The following is a 26,545-nucleotide window of genomic DNA, read 5'->3' as shown; positions in this document are numbered from 1 at the left end:
GGGTTTTGAGGATTTTAAGGTTTTGTAGTTTTGTATTTTTAAGGTTTTGAGGTTTTTTTTTTGTTGACAAAAAAAGGAATCATTGATAACTCCAACTTCGTCAATTATCCATAACATCTAGGTAGACTTTCAAAATAAGTTCAGTTTTCGTAATTCTTCTTTTCCTTTGACAATTTTATGTCGATGCAACATAAAGTGAATAAATTATGCACATGAAAACTAGAATAAAATAAAACAAAACAAAACAAAATAGAACAACCAATTTAATCATATTTTTTATTATTTTGTTTAATATTTTAATTTACTTGTAGGAATCTTTATTTTATATCTTAAATTTTATTTTAATTTAACCTAGTTAATTTTTATTATTATTTTTGGTCTTTAATTTTTTCATTCCCCAACATATAGGTAGAATTATTTTTTAAAAAATTTTGAATTCCTTCAAATATCTAAGCAGAGTTTTCAAAATTATTATTTTTTACTTAAAGTGTCATTTTATCTTTGTTTCCATAAAAATAATTTTCTTTAAGAAAATCATTTTCGAATCATGAAATTACTATCTTTTACTTTTATTCAATATTCATTTTTAATTTGCTAATCATCTCTAAGCAAATTAATTAAAAAAAGTATTTACAGTTTTATTATTTACTACAATAACTAATATTATTATTTTCACAAGTGCTAAAACGATGATTAACACACATAAAGAATAATCAAAAGTTCATGAAAATAAATAGACAAACAAGCAAAAAATGTGAGAAAGAATTCACCCTAAAAAGAGCATTTGAAATTAAACCTAAAACACCACAAAAGGACCAAGTCAAGTAGCCCAACTCCAAGAAACGGGCCATACATTGGATCTAGGTCGAAAGAGCAGCAAGTCGATCGGGTCAAGTGAGAAAGCCGGTCGATCGGGTTTCTTGTCGAATTTGACCTAGTCAACTTTTTTTTTGTTTCACCTTATAAATACCAAATTTTTTGTTTGAAATTCATTTTTTTCCTTCTTTTCTTCAAAAAAATTTTTCTTCTTCTTAAAAAACCAGAGACCCCTCACAAAGCCCAGTTCCCGATGAAAAAGCCACCGACACCACCACTAACCTATGGTTTTTAGTTTGTAAAATTTCGTTATAACTTCTCTTTAGTGTTTTCGTTACAGATCCAAGCTTCATTTTCTCCAAATCAGCTCTCAAATTGCCAAATCCATAATTGAAGCCTAAAACTTTAAACTACTAAAAGTCACAATCCTACCATCTGATTCTCCTAAATTTTTTATAAGTTGCATCTTTTTTCTTTTTTTTTTTTTAAATTTTTTTATTTTTTCAGGTCAACTTTGACCTTATTCTCTATTTGCTGTCATCGAAGGTTTCTATCGCTAGCTTCACTGCTTGTTGCAGCCTTAGGTCTTTAAATTTGAATCGATTTTAACTACACAGTGTTTGTTTCTTTTTTTTTTTTTGTTTTTGTTTACTAGAATCTGACTCTTTTTTTTTCAAGATAGGCGTCTGGTGTTAGGTCTCCCTGTATCCATGAAATGAGTGGTTTTTTGTGAATTTTTTATGCTTTTTGGTGAGGTTGAAAGGGGTTTTGAGAGGTGGAATCTAGGGTGGCTGATGGGTGATGCTTTAGTGTGAGAATGGGTGCGTACAGTAAGATGGGTGGTCATTATGGTGCGAAGGCTAGGCGCGATAAGCGTGGAATGTGATGCTTGGCGCTGGTGCGATTTGGGATTGGGATAGTTGGCATTCAAGGTTTGGGATTTTTGTTGGAAGTTTTTTTGGTAACCGAATGGTTTCTAGGAAGCCTTTTTTTGTTTTAATGGTCCATAAAATATAAATCCTTTATGTTCCCTTTTTAAATCTCATTCTTTAACCATGAGTAAATTGCCTTAGAATTATTTTTTTAGACTGGTATAGCAGAAATGCAACAATGGCTATTGACTTTTTAGTCCCAGTGAAGCATGCTGCTTTTGGGACATTGGGTTTTTAATGAAGGTATGCTAGGGTCAGTAGGTAAAAATGGAATTAAAAACCAAAAAGCTTAAAATGGTAAGTGGTAGAGTTGGGAGAAGAGAAAATCAATGAATTTGTGTTAAAATTAGATAAAGCATCAGGTGAAAATAGAAAAGCTGATAATGATACCCAATTTGGAGTCAACAATCTAAAAAAACCGATGCCCTTACTAAGCCATCATATTGGCTTTTCTTAGATATTAAGGCAATTTAATTAATAATGAGTAAAATAAAATAAAATGAAAATAAAAAAATGGCTTAGGCTTAAAGGGAAATTTTGATAAAGCGTCAAATTGGGCTCGAATTAAAACTTGCAATCAAACTCAAAAATCGATCGAGATCTACTTATCTTGAACAAAATTTGATATTTACACATACATAACAATTTAAGGAGTTTACAAAGTTTGCATAAGTTGCCAACCCTAAATATAACAATTTAAAGATAATATTTTTCTCCATGGCAACTTTTGCATTGAAGCCTCACGATTATCAAAGGAAGAAAGTTTAATAAAAGGCATAAAGGATGTTCTTAATGATGAACCAAAAATCACAAAAGTTTATTCTTAAAGAATAATCATAGTGATATTGAAAGATTACTATCATGGTTAGGGTTTGGTTCTTAAAACATAATGATTTTCAAGTTATTGCTTCTACAAATTTTGAATTCCAACATGGCAAGTATGATTCGAAAAGCAAAGAAGTAGAGTGATAAATGTTTTAAATTGAGAAATCTACTTTGGTTAATCAAGGTATGCATTTATTTATTCTACTTCTTTTGATGATAGTATAGATAAATATATATCTATATATAATTAAAATGTTAAATGCATGTTGGTGATTTAATCTTTGTTTTAAACGTGAATTGAAACTTTTTAAAGAATGGATATAAACATTGTTTTTTTTTTTTTATTGTTATTGTTTGATATTTGATTTTACTATGACATGATATTGATCAAAGATCATATTCCAAAAAAAAAAAAAGTGAAAGGAAAGGTTGGAAATAACCTATGAAAAAATTGTGAAAAATAACAACAATTATGATTTGGTGTGTGAATGAACGTCAAAGACAATGACATTGATAATCCGCTTTATTTGAATAAAAAATAAAAATATATTTGCTAATATATTTAGAGATATTAGAGATTTATTGAATGAAATATGTCTAATAATGATCTTATTAAAGCATGATATAAAATTACAAAATGATTTTGATATATGAAATTGTTTAAGATTAATCAATTTTCTTGCATTATTAATTAATTAATAAATCATGTTTTAAATTATCATGGGACTTAATATGAATTCGTAAGTCTTACACATCTAAAAATTATGCATGTACAAACTTATGAAATTCTTATTTTGTTAATCATTGTCACTTGGGAAATGTTGTAAAATTTATTTTAATAATTATAGTTGTTTGAGGTTAACATGCTTGACTTTAAAATATAATTGACTTTGGTGGTTATGGTTTAATCATGGTTGCGATATTATTGGTACATGAATAAATTTGAGTTGTTAGACTTGAGATATAAATTATATTTTATAGTTTCATGAATTTTGAAAATACGAGATGAGTGATAAATGATATATTGGTGATTAATGTCATGAATTGTTGTATGAGTAAGCTTTTATAAAATTGAAATTTATACATTATTATTGATTCATGAGTTTTAATAAATAATGATATTATTATATGAGATATGTGATATTAACTTTTTACATAATCTTAAGTTAAAGATTGGGCGATCAAGGAAAAGTCCCTAAAAAAAATGTGTGATAAAAAATGAATACTTTATGAAAATGTATTATTTCGAAAAGGCAATTAGTTTGAAAAACAAATTAATATGGTGACCACTCAAATGATAAATTTTTAATATTCACTAGAAATTCACTTTGTGAAAGTAAGAAGTGAAGTGATGAACATTAGTGAAAGTATAACTTTAAAAGTAACATGTCATAAGTCACTTATTCAAGTATGCTTATCAATGTTGCAATAAAATCTTCTTATTAACCTGGTGAGACACAAGTTTTGGTTTGAAATTTTCTAAATTCAAACGAAATAATGAACGATAAATTTAAAAAATAAAAGATAAAAAAAGGGTCGAAGTGCAGTCAGTTCTTTGTTGTTGGACATTGTATCCTTGAAATAACATTTCTAGTATCCATTCGCACATAATGAAAGAACTATTATCCTTATAAAAACTTCTTGAAAATACCTTACCCAAAATTTTTCTTTCAATTTTCTTTAAGAAAATTACATATTTATTATTGTTACAGACATAATAATTTTAAAAGTTTACATAGTTTGGATAAATTGTCAACCAAAGATATAAAGTTGGATAATCATAAATCTGTTGGTGATGGCATCTCCTCTCCCAAGAATCCGACGACCACTAACCATTTAAGGCATGTGGAATCCATGGATCCTTTGCCATGCCTTAGGGCGTCGACAGGATTTTCCATTTGCACAGTGTCATCTTGGGCGAGATTCTTGCTTGGGCAGAGGATGACCTCGTTTTTTCAAGCGATAACTTATCTTGCTAAGGTTTGGTTCCTTCTCCACAAAAGGTTTCTCAAATTTTTGCTTCCTTATTAATTCTGGTGATATGAATATGATGATACTACTACTTATATTACATCTATTTTATTTAAATCATCCACATCTATACATGAAGCAAAGATGGGGAGATTATGTCTACTTCGAGAAAGGGAGTATCAAGATTTTTTTAATTTTGTTTATTTCCTTTGAATTTTTAAACATATTTTTTTTTTTGTATTTTGTATTTTTTTCAAGTTTCTCTATTTTGATTTTCAAAACAAATTTTCATATTTTCTAATTTTTCTGTTTTTCTTAATTTTGAATTTTTTGAAATTTCATTAAAAAGCATATTTAAATTTTTTTTTTTTTTGTATTTGGAAAATTTTAAAATTTTTCCATATGTTTTTTTTAGAATTTCCAAAAATTTCATATTTTTTTATTTTTATTTTTTTTAACAAATGAAGTGACGATGAGCTCCACTAATGATGTGGAAATCTTAGTTTCAATTTTGTGACATTTGGCACGTAATTATTGGCTCATAATGTCATGTTTTAATTTTATAAATACTAATGTGAAAAAAATGATATAATCCACGTAACAAATGAATATTTAGTAAAAAAAGTTTATGCTTGTCACTTTGTATATTAAGTTACTTTTTTATTTTAAAAATAAAACTAAAAAAAAAAGGTGTTAGTACGACTTTGGGCTAAAAGACAAAAGACATTGATAGATATGAAAGACAAAGACAATTATTGTCATTTTATTGATAACAAAGAAATTTTTTTTTGTGTTGCTATAATAATTCAATCGGGTTATCTTTCTGTCTATTTTTATGTTATCCTTCATATCTTGAAATTTATTTTTTATTTAATTAAAAATTAAGGTGAGTTAAATTTTTTTTATTTGATAAAATAATTAAAAATAATTTTGAATTTAATTGAATTTATTTTTTTATGATTTTAAATATATAATCTTTCGTATCAATTTAATACATTTATAATTTTTACTTTTGAAATATTTTATTAAAAAAAAATTTATCTTGACCATTTTGTGAATAATTTTTAAATTAATTAATAAGATTATAATTTTAAATTATACATTTGACACACTCACGTATCTCTTAAAATTTACATCATTCAATATCCCAAACTCAATCCTAGTTAATTTAAAAGGCAATAAAATCAAGAAATTTTGTTGGTTGATGTATGCACAAATCAATTGGGTAATCTCAAATTTTCTTAGATGACTGCACCGTACTCCGAATCATGCCTGATTTGAACATGAAAGAGAAGCTTTCCCAAAAAATTTTAAAAAAAACTGCTAAAGGATTGTACGATGATTTAAAAATGATTTCACATCATATGCTGACAAACATCAATAGATAATTACTATTCGCCGTTGACCGCGAGCATTTTTCACGATCCAACCTCGTGTCATGATTCTTGTGCAAGGTCTTTGCGACTATTGGTTCCTGTTTTGACGCGCTCCGATGATTGTAAATTATCCAAGGTAATGACGTTACGAGATGTGACGAACGGCTGACGTCTTCCTTTTTAAACAAAAGTAAAGATATCATTACTTCAAACTAAACTTCTCTTGTTCTCCAACTTCTTGAATAAAAAGCGGACACTCCTCCGCTCAGTACTGGGTGTCACTCTGGCAAAGAGCCTTTTGGTTAGTAAATGGGTCAACTTGTTTTCTTCTCGAAGCACATGATTACATTTCTAGATTTTCATCTTTTTAAGGCTCAGTTGGATCTTCCTTAGCAGAATGCTCAAGGGAATAGATTTTGTTCAAACTTTCGTATCTATTATATCACCCTGAGTGTATCACCTTCGATCTCAATCCTATTAAATCTCATATCGGTTGCCAATTTCACTGCTTCAGCTACTATTATTGCCTTAATGATGACTGAATCTCAGTCACTTCTCACCTGCTTGCATAATGCCCCTATTGCCTCTTTATTGTGGTCCCTGGCTAATACCCCTACTCCCCTAAGCCTATTAGCGTTGTTCAATGCCCCATTGAAATTCAGCTTGATTATATTTTCTATTGGTGCTCTCTAAATTGTTTGCTCTCTTGGACTTTATTCTTCACCATTTCTTGCGTTTTTTTGCACTCCTGTATGTAATCCCTGGCATATTTAACAATTTCCTAGTGGTTCTAGACCTTGTGATTAATAACCTCTTCATTTCTGCTATGCCACAGAGCCCATGCTGTAGTGATAACTATATCCATATTTGTAGGTTCCATCCTCCTTATTACAGACGATATCCAATTCCAAGCATTCTGCCACTGCTGTTCGTCTACCACATCACCTATTCCAATCTCCTTCCACACCTTTGATGAACGATCATATTTGACAAATGCGTGGATGACCGTTTCCTCCTCTTGCTTACATCTTGGATAGGTCGCCATATCCATCGGCTTCCTCTCTTTCAGCTTAGCATAAATTGGGAGTATTTAATGAGACACTCTCTATGCAAAAAACCGTATTCTACTTGGGATTTTGAGTGTCCATATTTTCCCCAAAAACTTCCCCCTTGTTCATTGTTAGCGACAGTGATAGATGTCACGTCTGTCAATCCTAATTGCCATTCTGCTTGTAGGGCCTGGTAGCTGCTTTTGACCGTGTAGGTTCTCTTTTTTGTGTGATAGCTTTCCACCTTTTGGATGTCCATTGGTTGGTACCATCGGCGAACAATTCTTGCACTTTCATATCTATAGAAATGGCAGTCTCATTAGCAGCTGGAATAAAACAATCAACCTTCGATACCTATGGATACTTCCATACTCTAATCTTTGTCCCATTTCCAACTTTCCCCCGGATTCCACGTACAAGAAGCTCTCTCCCTTTACAAATAGCGCTTTGTACACCAGTGTTGAGGTATTATGAATGAGGCGCCACACCTGTTTAGCCAGTAAAGCTATATTAAAATGTTCCATCTTCCTAAACCCCATGCCACCAATTTCCTTGCCTCTACACAGTTTCCACCATGCAAGCCAATGAATCCATTTCCCCACCCTTCCATTCTTCCCTCAATAGCTACTCATTGTCATATTAAGTTCATGGCACAACCCTTTAGGAAAAATGAAACATGATATCGTCTATGAAGACAGACTGCAATACAACTTTGATGAATATTTCCTTCCCTCCTGCCAAAATGTATGTCTGGTTCCAACTTATCACTCTCTTCTTCATCTTGTCTAGTGTGGTTCTAAAGGCTCGCTTTTTCCCCTTCCTAATTAACATTGGAAGTCGTAAGTACTTTTCTAGGTTGTTGGGGGCTTGTATGCCAAAAATGCCTTTCAGTGTGTCATGTCTGTCTGCGCTCGTATTCTTACAAAAATATAGCCCAAATTTGTCATAGTTTATCTTTTGCCTAGAACTTTCTTCATCCATCTTTAGCATGTCCCTCACCCTTTCACATTCCTCTGGTTTGCTTTCATGAATAACAAACTATCATTTACGAATAACAAGTGAGTAATCCTGGGCCCATTATGACTAGCTTGTAATCCATTTAGTTTCCCTTCTTATTGTGCTTTAGACAGAACCGCTGATAGACCTTCTGTGCACACTAAAAATAAATAAAGTGATAAATAACGTGACGTACGGCTGAAGTTAGAACTTTAGAACTGGCAAGGAAAAAAAAAGATAGATAAATCTCCCTTTTTTTTTTTTTTTTTGGGAAATACAAATAACTGAATAAGTAAATGTGCTCACATATTTTTTTAAGAAAGAAAAGTGTTCACATCTTTTTTATATTATTTCCTTCATGTCTTTTTTTTTTTTTTTCATATTTTGAATGTCTTAGAATTATATAATTTTTTTGAACCTTTAAAATTTTTATTTTATTATATTTTAAAATTATTGTTTTATATAAAATTTTTTATTTTTCACATTAAAAATAATATCATAAAATAATTTTAAATTTTAATATTAAATATATTAAAATCAAATGTTTTTCTTAAATTTTATGAAAATCAATAAAACTTAAACAATTTATGACGGAATAAATATTTGTTTCCTACAATATACAATAATTTTTTCTTAAATTTTGTGAAAATCAATAAGATTTAAATAATTTGTGACAGAATGAGTATTTGTTTCCTACAATACAATGATTTTTTTTAATATGAGTAAATTTCATCCAAATTTTTGAATTTTAATTATAATTCATAACAATATTATTAATTTGGAAATAGAATATCTAATTAACACAACAAATTACCCATACCTAGAGGTGTTCATGGGTCGGGTTGAGCTAAGTTTGAGTTGGGTTTATATTTGATATTAATAGTTTATACGTTTGTTCAGACTCAATCCGGCCTAAAATTTTGGATATCAAAATTTTTTCAAACTCGACCTAAATTAAAACTCAAACCCATTCATTAACCTTAATTTATATATTAAAAAATTAAAAAAAAGATTAAATTAAGTTTAATGGGATTATATTCAATTCACATATATATAAAAATTAAAAATAAAAATTATATAAAAGTAAAAATTAAGTTAAATAAAATATATAAAATTTTTGTTTTTATGATATATATGAATTAATTTATACATAATTCACATAGATATAAAAATTAAAAATATATATGTGAATTCAAGTCGAACCAAGCTAGGTTCGGGTTTTAAATTTTTTGTCTAAGACCCAACCTAAAATTTAAACGGACCTAAAAATTAAAGCTTGTTTAACGAGCTTTAATTTTTTGTCCAAATCCTCTCAAAACTTAAACAGGCTATCAAGTTTGGACGAATAGCTCGAGCCTTGAACAATTTATTAATCCAACCATATGAGTGTTATGTGATATCATGATACCTTTTTAATTGTAAAAAAAATAACTTTGGATTTATTTTTTGGGCTAAATGCTCAATTTGTATTAAATGTTTGGGTTGTTATTCAATTCAAATCTAAATATTTTAATTTATACAAATAAGCATCTTTTCAAGAGTTATAGTTGAATATGACTTCTTCATGCTTGAGCATACTTGGCCGAATGGGGTTTTGATGGTATAATTTTGGCCCATCATCATATCTTGAAGCAATCTTAATCATATTTTTACTCTTGGATTCGATTAAGACTTGAGATTTCAAGAATAATTTGATTTTTCATTAATTATCTTGATAATTATCTTGCACATCTCTTACTTTATAAAAAAAAATTTCATTGGATGATCTAAAGAGTTCATTTTGAGCACATCCACTCTTGGCCGAATAGAAGAGAGTTCTTGATATCTTAAAATTCTTCAATGCTAAGTAAAAAAGTTCTTATTGGATAAAATCTTCTTTAGCTAAATGGATTAAGCTTGTAGAGTCTATGGTCTTACAACTTCTCCTTCTCTTTTGCATGGTCGAATACGATAGAGTCTAAGTAAACTTGAAATTGCATGAATATCAATCAAGATTGATGGTATTGAGCTTTCATTATTAGGTTGAATATGCTCATTACATGTGTACATGCATGGCTTGCATGAAAATCAAGTCTTGAGCTTTAAAAACCTAAAGCTGTGAAAACGAACATGAAAAGCACTAAAAATTTTTAATTTTAGCACCATTTTGACATGTAAAAACTCTATATATTTTGGTGCTATCACATACTCACACTTGAATTTTTGCTTGTCCTAAAGCAACACCTTAAATCAATAAAACTAAATAACACTACAGACATCCTTAAAGTCAAAAATTATACAAAATAAATTTTAAGAATGTCAATTTGCTTTGAAGAGAATTAAGATTGCAGGTAAGAATTTAAAGAACAAGAAAATGTTTAATAGCCAAATCTTGCAATGTAAATAAAAGGATTTAGATTTTAAAAATAAAAATTGTTTTAGTTGAATTTAAAGAAAACAAGAAAACAAGATTTGGATCTTAAAAACAAGAAAAGAAAAATCTTTGAATAAAATGCTTCTTGAATTAAAAGAACTTAAAGAAAATAAAAGAATTATAGTTTATTAACAAATATGTCACTTCAACCAATAACTCAACTAAATAATTAAAAATTAAAAACTAAAAAAGAGAAAAAAAAATGAAGAGTGGGATGATAGAATGAGTTGAATGACCTCTCTATTTATAGAGTGGGATTTGGCCAAAGGGTGGGAATTAAAAGTTGTATTTTCAAATTCAAATTCTAAGTGATAAGTTTATCTTCATTTTCTTAAGAGTCATAGTTGAATAGAACTTCTTCAAGCTTGAGCATGCTTGGTCGAATAGGGTCTTGATGGTGCAATCTTGGCTCTTCATCATGTCTTGAAGCAATCTTGATCGAATCTCCACTCTTGGATTCAAGTAAGGCTTGAGATTTGAAGAATAATTTGATTTTTCATCAATTATCTTGATAATTATCTTGCACATCTCTTGCTTTATCAAAACTCTTCATTGAGTAAGCTAAAGAGTCCATAATAAGCACAACCACTTTCAGCCAAATAAAGGAGAGTTCTTCGTGTTTTAAAATTTTTTAATGCTAAGCAAATGAGTCCTTCTTTGATAAAATCTTTTTTGAAAAAATAGATTGAGTTTGTAGAGTCTATGGTCTTGCAACTTCTTCTTTTTTCTTATATGGTTGACTATCATAGAGTCTAAGTGAACTTAAATATGCATGAATATAGATTATGATGAGCAACATTGAGCCTCAATTATTGGGCCAAATATGCCTTTTGCATGCTTGAATGCATAGCTTGCATGCAAATGAAGTTTTGAGCTTAAAAAACCTAAGACCATGAAAACAACATGAAAAACATTAAAAATCATCCAAAGTTTTTAAATTTTAGAACTGTTTGACATATAAAAAATATATATTTTGGTGCTATCATTTTTTCACTAGTCATCTTATAAAGTCATCCATCGTCATCTATAAAACATCTTTCACTAGATGTTGTTGGCCTTTTGGACTTAAGTTTTTCATTTTCAATGGCAACAATAGCAATAACATTGATTGAATTTGAAACTAAATTTGAAACTAAATTTGAAACATGTACAGATGCAGAAGCAGTTGCAATTGCAGTTACAGATGCAAAATTAAATATATTAAGTGAAGCAAATGCAGATGCCAAACCAGATCTAGATGCAATGCTTTAATAGGATCTACGATTGTATTTCATATATTTGATGCACCTTGATTCATGTTCTAGTCTCTAGATTTGAGCACATGAGAATCTTGTTGTCATGGAAAGAAAAATAAAATTGAGTTGATGATTTAGGGTTTATATATTTAATAGTAAAATCTACAATAGAATAATGTTTATAATAATAAACAAAAATAAAATAATTTAAAATTATCTCTTTGCTTTCCACGAAATATCCTTTTTTGTTGTGGCCTAGTTAATGATATAATTTACATATCATTATCACATCTTTCCTCGACAGATTTATATTGTTGGACTTATTTTTTTTAGGCTCATCATGATCTTTTTTTTATTGGTTTTAAGCCTACCTGGTATCTTTCTAAACTCTGGGGCCATAACCTTTCTTTCTATCCTTGGTTTGGCCTAATCATTTCTCCTAACATAAGTTGTAAAGCATTACTATAAGTTTACAGATAGACTTTTTTATGGTACCAACTAGACACATATTCTTTAACATTTCTATCTAGATCTTTAATTACACATATGGCATATGCACAAAGGATACTAAAAAGTTGATACATTCTACAACTACATGTCTTTTCACTAAGCTAGACAATGAACCTATCTAAACCCAAATCTATTTCATATCCACTATCACCATTAAATGTAACTATACATTATGATACTATAGATGCATTTTTTCTAAGACTTTTACGATGTTAGGACTAATCACACACTCCACTTAAAACATTTTTTTTTATTCTTAATTCTTACCATCAGAGTCCTTTTCATGTCCTTAAAATAAGAAATCATTTTCTTCCTTACATCTAGTAATATCTCATTGAATGTTTCACATAAGTTGTTGTCAACCAATTCATATCTAGAGTCTATGTTGAAGAATGCTTTGCACCATTGCTGAGATAGGGCTTTTGTATGTCAACAACTACAGTATCATCCTTTTTATGTAATTTGTTCATTTTTTTTCAAATTCTCTAACTGTTAATGACTTAGCAATTATCCAAAAAGTCTGTTTCATCTACTCACCCTATATCTCCTTTTAGCCCAATTCACATATACATGTTTAGCATAAAATATGGGCTCAGCATTTGGAAGCAACTCTACAATAGCATTGTTAAAGCCCTACAAGTGATATGAAACTAATTAGTAATAAGTTTAAGTCTTAAGTACATAATTTAATTTAAATTAGTATTTAAATATTTACCTTTGATTAATCTGTATTGTCTAGCCTATTCCATTTTCCAAAGACATGATGTCTAATTTCAACAATTCAAGACATTATTTTCATGAAACTATACATTCCACTTCCACTAAGCCTAAGCCACTGAAAATTTTGAATGCTTCCATCTTTATCAATAGTACATAGCAACTCACCTTTCGTCAAGCATTTTAGCCAACAATAATCTAATCCTATAAAAAACCTACAACCACTCTCCAAACCTTTTTTAAATAGCCCAAAACATATATAATACTTTTGAAATATAGGTGGAAACATTGGCAATGGCCTAAGAACTTGTATCTTCACTGTGCTACCTTTATTAGTTTCCCTGATTACATCGGTATAATCTAAACTCATCCTTATAATTGCTAACCACTTTATCAGCCATATCTTTTTTAGCCTTTCTTCTCATGCTAATATTGACCTTTGTATCAAATTCTTTCCTAACTAATTCCTACACTTTTACATTCTTAATAAAAAGATCTTTTATAAATCTATTTATGTACAACTTAGTCAAAACAACTTGACTCATTTTTGGGTTTTTAAAAATCTTATTGTATTCATGAGTGTTATTGTAAGTCTTCACTTGAAATGATTGTAACTTTTTGTCATAAGCCGCATAGATTACTCAAAGATATTGTTTTACGATGCACTTACCTCAAACAAAACTCTTATGATTCTTAGCCCAAATGATATCCTTATTTATCCTAATAGAAAGTAATGACATAGCATATTAAAATCATCTTGAATTCTCAAACAACATGCCTAGTTAAATGTAAAAGGTCTCTACATTGGGATCGTATATTAGAAACTTACTTCTCATCTTAGTTGCATCATCAATCATTTTTTTCTCATCACTAGAAGGCTCACCGTACTTATCAAAATCATAGCATTGACTCTGCTTTCCCTCATCAATATCACCAATATTGCCTTCAACTAGTGAGGTTGAATCTGGTTCTATTTTTTTGTTATTATCAACTCCATTCCTAACCATTTTCACACTAATTTGTACTTTTTTATCCACTCAATTTGTCCTACATTTACCCTTTTCTAACATAACTTTTAGTTTAGATTTAGTAACAACTATTTCTTCATCATTATTACCACTAAAATGCTGAATTTGTACAAAGTATGATCTTCTCATTCACTATTATTTCTATCACTTACATCTTCAACTTCTACTTCAACTGCATCTTCATTTCCTATGTTTGCTACATAAGATACATTTTTATTTTCTGTCTCAAATACATCTTCAATTTCTATCCTTGTTGCCTCACTACATCTTTATTTCCTATCCCTTTATTCCCTACTGCCTCAATTACATCTTGATTTTCTACCATTTCATTCCTTACTACCTCAGCTACATCTTTCACTTCAAGTTTTATTAATAGCTTAAGAGCTAAAATAGCTTCAACTATACCATGTACTATATACACATCAACTACATCATGATCTATCATATACCTAATTATATCAACAGTGCCTTTTCCTCAGCCTTTTCCTCACTTAAAAGAAAGAGTAGATACCATTTTGGACCTTAAAGACAACATTTTTTAAAAAACCTAGAAATGAGCCATCATAATGGGAAGCAACAAAAAACCTAAGCTTTCTTTTTCTCTTTTTCCTCTTCATTCTTTCTTTTAATTTTTTCGGTTGTCTTCTAAAGAAAACTTTTTTTCCTCAATCCAAAAAAGCTTATCTCTTAAAACTTAGGAGAAGAAGCTTCTGGAGCAAACCTTTTCCAACATTACCCCTTAATTTTTTTATTTACTATGCTTATCTGTCCCTTCAAATTGAAGAAGCAGATAACTTTTATTTATAATTATAAGTTATAGATATAAATAATACTTTTATATTTTAAATATTTAAAAGATTAGAAAAATGGAAAGTTTTAAAAAAAATGCTAGATGACTAATTAATAACTTTTCACATATCAAAGTCAAACAAATGAAGGCCCAAAATCTTTCTTTTACATATGTATATATAGACTTATAATGAATTTCAAAAAATTATATTCATGTTACCACTATGAACGGAATTAATGAAATTTTTTCTTGAAACATTTTTTTAAACAAAATATCATGCTTAACATTTGCATTAGAACATAAGATACATAAAGTAAATTTATTTAAGAAAAAAGATACACAAAGTAGAAAAGAAAATGAAAAATATGGTTGAAATATTAGTAATTACTAAATCCATCCTAATGTAGGAAAGCATACTTTTGATATATAAAATAATGAATATACCATATGAGAATAAATAAACTTAAGTAGAAAAGCAAAACATTTTATTTGGATTAATAAAATTAAAATAAAACAATAATATTAGAAGTAGTTAAGTTTTAAAAATATCAATGAGACAGTTTCCTATGTGGTATATGTTATGGCATAATGAACTTTAACATAGGAAAAACTTTTGAGAATGAGTTTTAACAAATAAATTTCCTTTTGAAATAAACCTCTTCTTTGAAAAGTTTAATTTAATAGATTCACATTTCATTTCCTTAAATCTTATATAATTACATAAAAATTATAAAAAAATAGCTTTATAAATAAATTGTATCAAGTTGTGTGTAATGACACTAGCCTTGTGAGATCCGCGTAGTGGGATAAAAGGAAAAAATATGAAAATAAAAAGGGTAAAAACAAAATCAATTTTACTTGCAAAGTTTTTCTTAATATATATAAGAAAATGATTTTAATAATATTATTTTATTCTCTCTTACTAAATTCTAATAATACTGGTTTATGTTTTTTTAATTTTTATTTTATTTTCATATATCTTATTAATTAAATAAATTGATTGGCTTTAAGAAAATTTAATAATTTTAAACATAATATAATAATATGATACAAAATAATAAAAGAAAAATAAAAATAACACGATTTAAAATTTTAATAAAAATAATATATAAGATTGACAAAAATCAAAATATATAAATATTTAATGTATTCGTTGGAATTATAATATAATAATTTTTATATTTTATGATCGATTAACGTGAAAGAAACAAACAAAATACAGAGATCTACAACCATTTACAATAATGTTTTATTTTTTGTCTGTGGTTTGTATTATTTAATCCACAATTATAGAATTGAGTGGGCCCACCAAATTTTATATAGCACAATCAATTCTCAATAGATGGTTTTTATTATATTAAAAAAAAAAGTTGGCTTTTACTCCAAATTCAAATTTAGCTTTCCTTTGATGCCATTGATGAAGAGTCTTTGCATCAAATGTCATGAATATCTCATGATCGTGAGACTGGTCTGGTGCAGGTGGGGTGGCTTTGCCCCCTTTTTCCCATCTATGGGTCCATGAGCTTGACAATAAAAGGTCTATGAACAATCACATGAACATTGACTTTAGTCCAAATCAACTTAACAATCTTATTTCCTTCAATATCTTTCAAGACCAAGTCACTACAGTTTAGTTTTCTTTTCATCTCTTACTTATCTGCAACAATGCAAATTAAACTAATGTTTAAGGTTATGTCAGATCTAGTAAAAGAAGCCGAAGTGCCTTTCAAGAGATGCAAGGTGCAAATTTTGTTTTTATAAAGCAAACAGCAAGGTGTAAATCTTTGACTTTTAACTAGGCTATACGAGAGAAAATGGAGTTTTATATAAACGTGAACTTGGACTGGTTGATCAGTTCGAGGTGAAAGGGGTAAAAACTACTAATAACTTGAGTCTGGTGTCTTAATGGTTGAAAGAAGATAAGATCCTAAATCAACATCTGAAGAAAGAAAAGCAAATGATGGAAGATATAGGTAGGTGCGATTCACAAAAATGATAATCATCAAAGAAAGGAGCATAAATAATTTCTTAAAAGTATCTTTTGTACCAAATGCTATTTTGGAAACTCAGCCGTATCAATCAGCAAAGCTCATAGCAGTGTTTTACGTTGAACTTTGACAATACACTATCTTTGACTTTGACATGGTAATTTTCCAATGGAAAAATAAGTATGAAATGCAACTGTGATCACCACATTAAGCAATCCAGCAGCAGAAACATGTGAGATGTTACAAAGTTACCTTTTTTTAATAATGAACATACAATGCATGAAGCATTCTATTATCACATGAAACATAGGAAAATTTTCAACAACATTTTATTTCATTTAATTTTCTCCAAACATAACTCTGCACCCAATTCAGAAATGCTATATATGGTTCTAAAATACTTAAAATCTAACAGGATCATAGAATAATTGCATAACTACATTTTTGTATGAGAATAACCATCCATTAAACAAACTCTTAAGATATACCCATCTTCAAACTGCAAAATCTTTTGCAGCATATATCCTCTACAGATGCATTGCATGAGCAACCTAAAAGAAAAAGTACAGAAAATGTGTTATAAGAGGACAAAAGTCATAAGAAAAGAAACACAAAATTTTGATTTCTTTGACTGCAATGAAAACAGAAACATGGCCAAAAAGTTCTGAAGCTCATCCATTTGGCCAATTTCTACTAATCACTAAAACAAACACTTAGCAGTCATAGAAATACTGGAATTATAAGAAAATCATATGCTTTCAATAATTAATAATCCACTATTAATTTTGTGATCAAATTATTACTATTTGAAACCATAGTTTTAAGTCCCAGATTGGGAAATTCTTTTCAATATTTGAATAAAATTATGGCAACATTAAGATATAATAATAAATTTATCAAAAATAAAAGTATCAAGAACATAACTGTAACTGTATCTACATAACAGAAAGTTTTTTCAAACAAGAAATGTTCTCTTTAAAAATCCTTAACAAAATCAAGTAAAGCAAGCTAGGTAAAAATACTTATAAAGGATTTAGCAACTAGGAGAAGATACCATCCACTACTTAAAAAATACTGGATATCTCCATTCAAATATTAATATTTTATTTTATGAGAAAATTATATCACTTACCTTTTACATATTCATTTTTACTTTTACCACATCACTTTTCATCTTTTCACAATGAAGAAAAATGCATCTCTTATCCATTGCTCATGCATTCTAAATTTCCAATTCACCCTCGGTTTGTTTTCTTTGTTGCCCGCAACAATGCCAAGGATGAAAAGTGTAGGGAAAGGCAACATCAATTATTAGCCTGATACTTGATCGGGTCAAATGAATATATAGTGAAGCCTGGTCCTAGTTGGTGGCTGAATCACCAGGTTGACCAATCCAGGTACCAAGCTGGGCTTGGGTTTAATCCAGAATGTCAAACTGCAATTAACTGGTATTAAACCATCAAATTGTTAAGCACTTACTAAGCCCATCTCTTATTTGGGGTCGAATCTTTCCATGCGCTTTGAGTTTGCTTCTTCATTCTCTTTGAATCTCGACTAACCGATACTTGCCTTTGCCTTGAAGAATGTGTATGAGACTTGTGATTCATTGATATGTCTTTGAATGGAGTACCTGATCCAGACATTGAATGCCACTCAGTTTGTCTCGTAAAAGAGCTTGAAACTTTTGCAGGTGCTGATTTCTGCTCTCTCTTTAAAGCAAAGTCACCATTCCGGAAATTAACTTCCTCAATTTTGGGAACTGGAGCTTGTGGACGGTTCTTTGGTGAGCAATCTGAATCAGATGAGGAAGGGCTAGTAGTGTTATCCATGTCATAAATGACGTTATCTGTCATGACTGGAATTTGCCAATAGTTTGAACTTGAGGTAGAGGAGGAAGGTCTCTGAAGCCTCGTCAGGTGGACAACCTGTATGTATATATATGTATGATTGGATCTAGGATACCGCAACCATGGATACCATATTAATCATATTCAGAAATTTATTGCATATACGCCACTAATATATCAATTGTACAGGAAAGTCATCAATTCAAACTATACTTAAACTAGAAATTGTTGCAAATAATCCATTATGACATCAATCATACATGAATACGACAAAGACAGGTCATAATTTTTGCATATTTTTTCTGAAAATTCACAATCGCCCATGTATCTTTTCTTCCCATGCATTAAACAACTGATTAACAGAATTCCCATTTTATGCACCAAAATGGATAATTAGATATCTTTATCAAATGATAAATCTATATCGTTGATCACATGTTCTATACAACTTGATGAAAGAAAGAATTGCCCTGGTTAAAAGAAACAAATGGAAAAAGTAGATTGCTGGATATCTTCTCAGATCAGCTTAGTTTTTAACTTTATTTCCTAAATTTTAAAAAATAAAGCTGCTAAGAACAACTCACCTTTTGTTCTAGAACCCCCATGTCCTCCTTTAATCTTGTAATTATTGTGTTCTTCCTGCGTATAATGTCCTCCAACTCCAATATCCTCTGTTATCAGGAAAAGTTTACACTCAAAAGTAACTGAAGGACAAAGTATAGCAAGCCAAAAAGGTGAACACAAATGAAACATTACCTTTGAACTAGCCATATTGGATGACTGAACAAAAGTGTTTAGTTGACTTATGATTGCATCCTTCTCTTTGGACTCCTTAAGATTGAAGATATCTTGTTCTATTGCAAGGTTGTTCAACTGCAAGAAGTACGCACAACATCAAACTAAAGAAAACTTGAAACTATTTGCCATTGATAAGAAATCGGATTTCGGCACTAAACAAGACATAACCTGGATTTCAGATGCAGATGTGACACTTGAAGCCCAGTCTGACAAATCAGACATGCGGCGCTCCTCTTGTTCTGTCTCATTTGACAATGCCATTTTACACTGGAGCATCTCATCCCCATCAGAAGTTTTCATAGTAGAGTTACCATGATACATCAATAAACAAGGGAAAACAAAATCAGTTCAATCAGGTGACCAAATAAGATAATTGCAACTGTCATAAACCGGGTTCTTACTTCAAATTGTTCACGATGTTGATAGCAAATCCAACAACCACAATCAACAAACTTATCACTCCCAGAAACAAAAGTTTCATTCAATGGTGATTCTACTTTTGTTATGGCCCCCGTTCCCTGCTTCCCCTCAGCATTATTCAGCTGTTCACAGAGATTGTCTACCTTCTGCTGCATGCTTGAAAGCACCTGATCCTGTAAACCCATTTATATAAAATTAAATCAGTTTGGTTGGGGAGAATTCTGCACACAAATTACTCATAAAAAGTTTGAATTTTCAAAACTCAACAGGAGAGGGGAATTTTTTATATACACTTTGAGTTCCAAATATTCTGAGTCCAAGACCTCTAAATTCGAATTTTAAGTGTTAAATAACAATAGATACAAGGCAATTAACTTAAGCAAATATAATCGTAACCGATAATACATTTAGCAATATAAATATTTTCTTAATCATACATAACGGAATTAAAACCTCGTTTGATTAAGAACAAAATGATTTGAATTAGTAGAACATTAAAACTCCATAGATTAATAAATAAGAAAACCCAATTGAGTAATGATCACAAAGATTGCAGATCGTGAGAATTATTATACTTTAATTTTGATTTGATGTTGCATCATGGTAAAGCTAAACTAAAAAGTAATTACCCAAACAGTCCCTAATATATTTAAACAGGAAAGCAGAAAACAAACCCTTAGCTCGATCGATTTTTGGAGTTGGCATAACAGCCAATTCTTCTTAGACTCGGCAGTTACCACGCCGATCACCGCCACGATCAAGAACCTTTCAATGGGGCTAAAGAGCTGCCAGGCCACAGCCTCTTCTCGACCGAAGCCGCCACCTATAGCACGAGCCGAGCTGGCTTCCTCGGCATCTACGAGGCGCCCCCGGAGGGAAACCCAAGCCAGCCGCCTAGCTGAAGAAACAACCGGCCGGCTTGGCTCGGTAAAGTTGATGGAAAGGCGTCGAGGACAAGGATAGAAAGGAGAAAGAGAGACCAGAGATGGAGGTGCCAAGTCAGCTAAGTCGGCTTCTTCCATGGTCAGACGAAGGAGAAGAGAAGCGTTTTGATTATAAGGATTTGATTGATTTTGTTAATTACTGTGAAATTATAATTTGAAATTTGAAAAAAATTTTGATTTTCGATCCATTTTTAGAAAGAATTTTGCCACCATGAAATGGGACTTCAAATGTTTTTGATATGCGAGGGAAAATAAAGAGACTTTGGGGAAGGTGAACGTTAGTAAATTGCCTTGTTGGCCGTTTAGGAACTTGACAAGTGTAAACATACAATTTTGATATTTTTGCTCCCATTAAAAGTTTTCAAATTTAAAGATTTCTTTTACCAAAAAAATCTAAGGATCAGAACTTTCTTTTTCTGTTCTTTTTTTTTGTGTAAGAAGAAAAATATATATGAAAGAGGGAACTTCAAGATTTTACCATTTTAATTCGATCAGTATTTGGTTTCTTTAATATATGCATCTCCCCTAAAAATTTAAGCTCCAATTATCTTTATGCTTGAAAAAAAAACCCCTTTTTTTGCAAGTTTTTACTATTTTATTAAATGACTATAACTAATTGGGTCGTGTTCAGAAATTTCTTGTAAATCGATAAGTTGATTACACATTGATGAATCTACTCAATTATGATATTTACCCAAAAATAAAGTGGTATTTGAATTCAATAGCAATAAGCAAATACTAAGTAAATTACTCTACTATCAACTTAAAACTTTTTTCTTTAATTTTGAAAGTACATTAAACTTTGAATGAACAAATGAATAATAATGACTTGTATATGAAAAATATAATTGCTCAAATGGTTTCTCAGTTTGAGAGATTAATATGAATTTAACATGATTTTAGTTATAACTGTAATATTATAACCTTGTTACAAGTTTTAGTTTATCCATTGGAGTGATTTAGTAAAGTTCAAAATCGTTAAAAATGGTTTATTTTCTTTTTACCATGAATATATTGTAAGGCTTCAATCATGGTTCATCATTTAGGTTTTGTTAGGTAAAAAGAATGAAAAGAGATGATGACAGAAACTTGTTAATTTAATTGCTAAAATTCATAAAAAAAATTTAGTTTGTAGCTTAAACATTAGATTAACAAATTTTTAATACTTATCTATCTATCCTTCATATCAAGTAAAGCTTTAATGATATCAACAATCAAACTTTTGTTGAGAAATCTAATAATGGCATGGGATCGAGTGATGTGTTCAAGGTAATTAATTTATTTTTAACATGTAAAGTTTTATTTAATTTTTTTCTTATGTTATTTTGTTTTAATTATATCTTTTTATTTTAATATATTTGAACTTTTTTTTTTCATTAGAATTTGACATTTATGACATTGAGTTTGTTCTTGCTATATGAAAATCTTAATTAGAGTTAAATTTGGATGAATAAAATGGTTGACAGAAAATAAGAATTAGATCCGAATATGCTTTTAGTATTGGTTGTAAGGTTCTTAAATCACAAGATAAAAAGCACGGTATGATCTTAGAAGGATTTGATTGCTTTGTTTTTTTATTGTTAATTCCACTTCAAATTCCTTTCAAGAAGGTTAGGGGTAGAAAGAAGGAAAGCTTGGAAGGCTTTCTTAGCGAGATTAGTGATGGAATGATAGCTAAAGTAGACAAATTGTTTTAAATCTTAGGGTTTTGGATTTTTGACTTAGAGGTTAGGAAAAGGTAACGAAGGAAGAAATGAGTAAAGGAAAACAAAATGGGGCATTTTTCAAAGGTGGCTTAACTGGGGATTGTGATTAGCTTGAGGCAAAAAAGTTAAAGTGATTATCAGTGACTGATCTAGAATTTTTTTTTTTGGAATATCCACTTATAATATATATAAAATACTATTAATGAATTTACCGATTTTATCGACAAAAATGGTGTTTAGAGAAAATTTTTAGGAGTGTCCAAAGAAAATTTTTTTCTTTCAATTTTTTTTTTTCAATCTTTAGAGGTGTGCATAGACAACTTACTGCCTGATTTTATATCTGCCTTTAGCAATGGCTAGGGTTTTGTTTTAGAGAAAAGAGACTGGTGAATAGGGTTTATTTTGTAAAGAGAGAGTAGAAAAAGGATGGCCAAGGTTTTGGATATAAATAAGCTTTTAATGGCGGGAAATTCTATATGCAGCTATCTTTTTACTTTTTACAATAAAAAATTAATTTTTTATTACCAAATTATCCTAAAGTAAATGACCTAATTATTTTTGTTAAAATTACTTTTGAATTCTTTAGCCACACACTTTATTGTCTTTCTCTCAACCTAACCTCATAAACATCAAACTTTATTTTCTCCATTTATAAAACCTAAACTAGATATTAGTTCTCTTATGTTGGAGGATGCCGATAATGAAGGTGGAAAGTATAAACAAACCTTTTGCGACAAAGATTATAGATAAAATGATCAAGTAAGCATTTTGAGTCGTGATTTTAAGTGGAACTTAAAAAAAAGGCACATTATGGAAACAAAATTCTAGATATGTAGATAATTTTTGAAAATGCACATCTATATATATTATTTATTTGGCATATGATATACATATCTGAAAAGCTTTAACCTTTTTCGAAAATGTATATTAGGAAAGTTTTTAATTTATCAAATTTGTATTTTTGAAAGTTTAGCCTTTCTACATATTCATTTTTGAAAAAGGTTAAAAATGTTTCAAATATGCATATTCGAAAATGTTAAAAAAGTGAATACTGATATTATTCACTTAGCTGTCTTGAGTAATTTTCTTTAAATGGACTAATTTTATAATTTGACCAAATTTAAATAATACTAGTTTTAAAAGCAAACTTATTATATTTATGTTTGAATTTATTCATATTTCAAATATATATACATATACAAGGAAGAATCCATTTACACCAATTTAAGTATTACATCCTTTTTTAACCCTTGGATCAAAATGACTAAGTATAAGTGTTACGGATTTAATATTCATGCAAAAGTCAAAAAAGAGTAAAACACTTGCATTAGTTTAAATGGATACCTCATCGCATATATATATATATATATGTATGCATATATATATATATACATATATATATATATAATTGTTTAACTTGTTCCAAAACTTATAACTTCATCTTCAACTATTTAGTTAGAAATTCTTTTTGCTATTAAATAATAGTGACAATATTCACTATTTCATTTTAGGATATTTTATTTTAAAATGATTAATGTATATTGTGTTTATCTTTAACAATATGTTTGGTTAAATGGAATCATACTTCCATTCAGTTTTTTTTCAATTCCCTCTTATTTTATTTATTTGATTCAAAAAATGAGAAAGAATGGAAATTCTAAAACTCCAGTCAATTCCAAGTTTGATCGAAATTGCAAAGCTTCTTCTCCTCTATTATTTGCAATTCTATGGAACTAGGAAAACCCAAAAAATATGTTATCTTCATTTAACTCTTAGTACAAAACTAAAAAAATTGATTAGTGACATTACTCTAACCACTATTGATGGCTAGAAAATCAACACAAATGACAATAAACATCATCCTAAAAGAAAACCAACCAAAAAACAAAAGAGAGTGAAAAATGAAGGAGATCAAAAGATGCCAATGATGGTTTGAGGGTTATATCTAAAAGGTAAAAGAGTTAGGTGAGGGAAGAGAAATATCTCATTTTCAAGTGGTTTGGAGCAACAAAGGATGGTGGTTTTTAAAGTGGAAACTATGAGCTTAGAGGCTAAATCTAGGCTTTGCTACGTTGTTTTTGAAAAAACCAAGTGGATATCGATGACAAGGAAGTTGAGATGAGCATGTAGGTAAAATTTGGTAGAAATCAACGTTGGTTAGTGGTGGTCAATGATAGGCGGTAAGGGTGATGAGATTATAGATAGAGAGGTTTTGGTTTTTTGGTTTTTAGAAAGAGAAAGGGAAAAAGGAAAGAAATAAGGAAGGAAAGAAAAGGAAGAAAGAAGAGAGAAAAGAGAAAAAAAGAAAAATCTAAAACTTTTTATTAAATTTTATTAATTAGTTATGATTAATTTTATTTTTATTAAATTAATTAATATTATTAATTAAATATTACTTCTTTAGTCTCTAATGTTAGTCCTCCATTGACTTTCATAAAGTTAAAGGAAATCGTTTTGACTTTAGTCTTTACAATATTAAATTTAATTTTTCATTAATTTGAAATTTCATAATTTCTAATGACTAAAAGCGAAAAAAAAATTATGAATTAGAATACAAAAAAGTAAGACATTTAAGTGTTGAAAAAGAAAAGATGACAAGTTCTAGGATATCCAAAAAAGAAAAAATGGACAAATAAAATGGAACGAAGGAAGTTGTAATCAATAATTAATAATTAATAATTAATAATGAGAGAGAAATGAGTTAATTAATAATTATATTTTATTAATTAATTATGATTATATTAATTTATAATAAATTATGATTAATTTAATAAAAAAATAAAATAGTCTTTAAACTTATTTCAACAATATTTTTTAAACTAATCAAACATATTAATAGTAATTCCTACTATATTCCATTCCAATGAACCAAACATTATAATAATTATTATATTCTATTCCTTTTTTTTTTTTTTTGGAAATATTTATATTTATACCATTCTCCCTCCATTCCATTATGCAAATCAAATGTGTCATAATTGAATTTGAATAACTTTTAAAACGAATACGAATGTAAATGAAAATTAATTAAAAAATAAAAGGATGTGAACAAATTTTGATAATAAATTTGTTTGAAAATGGATATGTTTATGATAAAATAGTGAGCAATTTCTTTAGTTTTTTTGACTGTGAGGACTCTTTTCTATGATTTTTTTAAAAATATATGTTTTTTTAAGTTACAGACATAGTTATTATTACATTCATAAATCAATTAAATAATTAATTTTTATATTATAATAAAATTACGGTCATTGAATAAAACTAACATATTAAAACATAACCAAACACTAAACGTCTTTGGCATCCTGACCTAAAGAATTCTAAAGGGACATGTAGGGTTAAGTTTCGAGCCAACCGATCCCCCACTCTTGTACTCAAAGCTAAACTTGGGCCCTTCACATTAACTCACAAAGAAATTAAGGAAGTTTCCGAGGACCATTAGTTAGGCCAACTCTTTTCATTTATTATTTCTATATACTATATATTATTGAAGAAAACTATATACTACTATATTTTTCATAAGTCAGCGAAGTTTTAGGTTGTTCTTCTTTTATAGTATAATTTTTCTTATTAAGTAGGAGTTGTTTATATTATTTCTACAAAGTGAACTAAAGACCAAAATTGATAACGTTTTATATTGAGTAGCGCAAGATGATAGGTTTAAATATACTAAAATAAATAAATAAATAAAAGAAAATTCGCAGCTAAAAATAAAATATATATATATATATTGTTTATTACATTGTTAAATATTTTTTGCCCTCTAATATTTGATATTTTATGAAATTATATATGCAAGTTGAAGTTACAATTAAAATCAGTATTATATATCGTATGAGAAGTCAAAAGAAACTAATTGGTTATATAATTAGATAAATATGACATAACTGAACAATTCACACATGATGAGAACTTATGTACATAAATGTAAGAAGACAAAAAAATTGTATCTCCAAAAAACGAAATCTTTTTGCTACGGCATGGAGGTTATAATCTAAGAAAGGAGATTAAAAAAAAAAAAAAGAGATTAACTCACTAGTTATCATTATTTGTTTATTTATTTATTTATTTTTTTTATAGCTTCAACACACAAACACGATACACTTTCTCCGACAGACACTTGAACATGGTGGGGAAAGGAAAACTGGAAAGGGCCAGAAGAGAGAACAAAAACCCCAAAAAAG

The 26,545-nt window shown here is 29.1% G+C and overlaps 2 protein-coding genes across 4 annotated transcripts; both read right to left on the bottom strand.

The window, feature by feature from the left end:
* Positions 1-6,710: 6,710 nt before the first annotated feature.
* Positions 6,711-13,847, bottom strand: LOC149515290 (uncharacterized). Its single transcript, XM_089742409.1, has 6 exons — positions 13,670-13,847; positions 12,661-12,734; positions 7,646-8,007; positions 7,315-7,527; positions 7,049-7,268; positions 6,711-6,989 (listed from the first exon to the last, which is right to left on the bottom strand). The coding sequence occupies exons 1-6, from the start codon at positions 13,845-13,847 to the stop codon at positions 6,711-6,713; spliced, it is 1,326 nt and encodes a 441-aa protein (XP_089598535.1).
* A 3,037-nt stretch (positions 13,848-16,884) lies between these two features.
* On the bottom strand, positions 16,885-20,855 carry LOC111304005 (uncharacterized). Of its 3 annotated transcripts, none has more exons than XR_016327148.1 (7): positions 20,386-20,855; positions 19,693-19,884; positions 19,460-19,558; positions 19,250-19,366; positions 19,078-19,164; positions 17,779-18,571; positions 16,885-17,197 (listed from the first exon to the last, which is right to left on the bottom strand). XR_016327148.1 is itself a non-coding variant. In XM_022900536.2 (7 exons), coding segments are annotated over exons 1-7 (1,290 nt in total). In that variant the 5' UTR covers positions 20,734-20,855; the 3' UTR covers positions 16,954-17,196. The 3 variants fall into 3 exon arrangements, 2 of the variants coding, with proteins under 2 accessions (XP_022756271.2, XP_089598955.1); XM_022900536.2 differs by having other exon boundaries at positions 16,954-17,197; positions 18,126-18,571; XM_089742829.1 differs by lacking the exon at positions 16,885-17,197 and having other exon boundaries at positions 17,983-18,571; positions 19,460-19,603.
* Positions 20,856-26,545: the final 5,690 nt, after the last annotated feature.

The sequence above is a fragment of the Durio zibethinus genome, chromosome 13 (genome assembly GCF_047325235.1).
Source record: "Durio zibethinus cultivar Kanyao isolate XHJ-2024 chromosome 13, ASM4732523v1, whole genome shotgun sequence".
Taxonomy (NCBI): Eukaryota; Viridiplantae; Streptophyta; class Magnoliopsida; order Malvales; family Malvaceae; genus Durio; species Durio zibethinus.
This window is presented reverse-complemented; position numbering and strand designations above follow the sequence as displayed.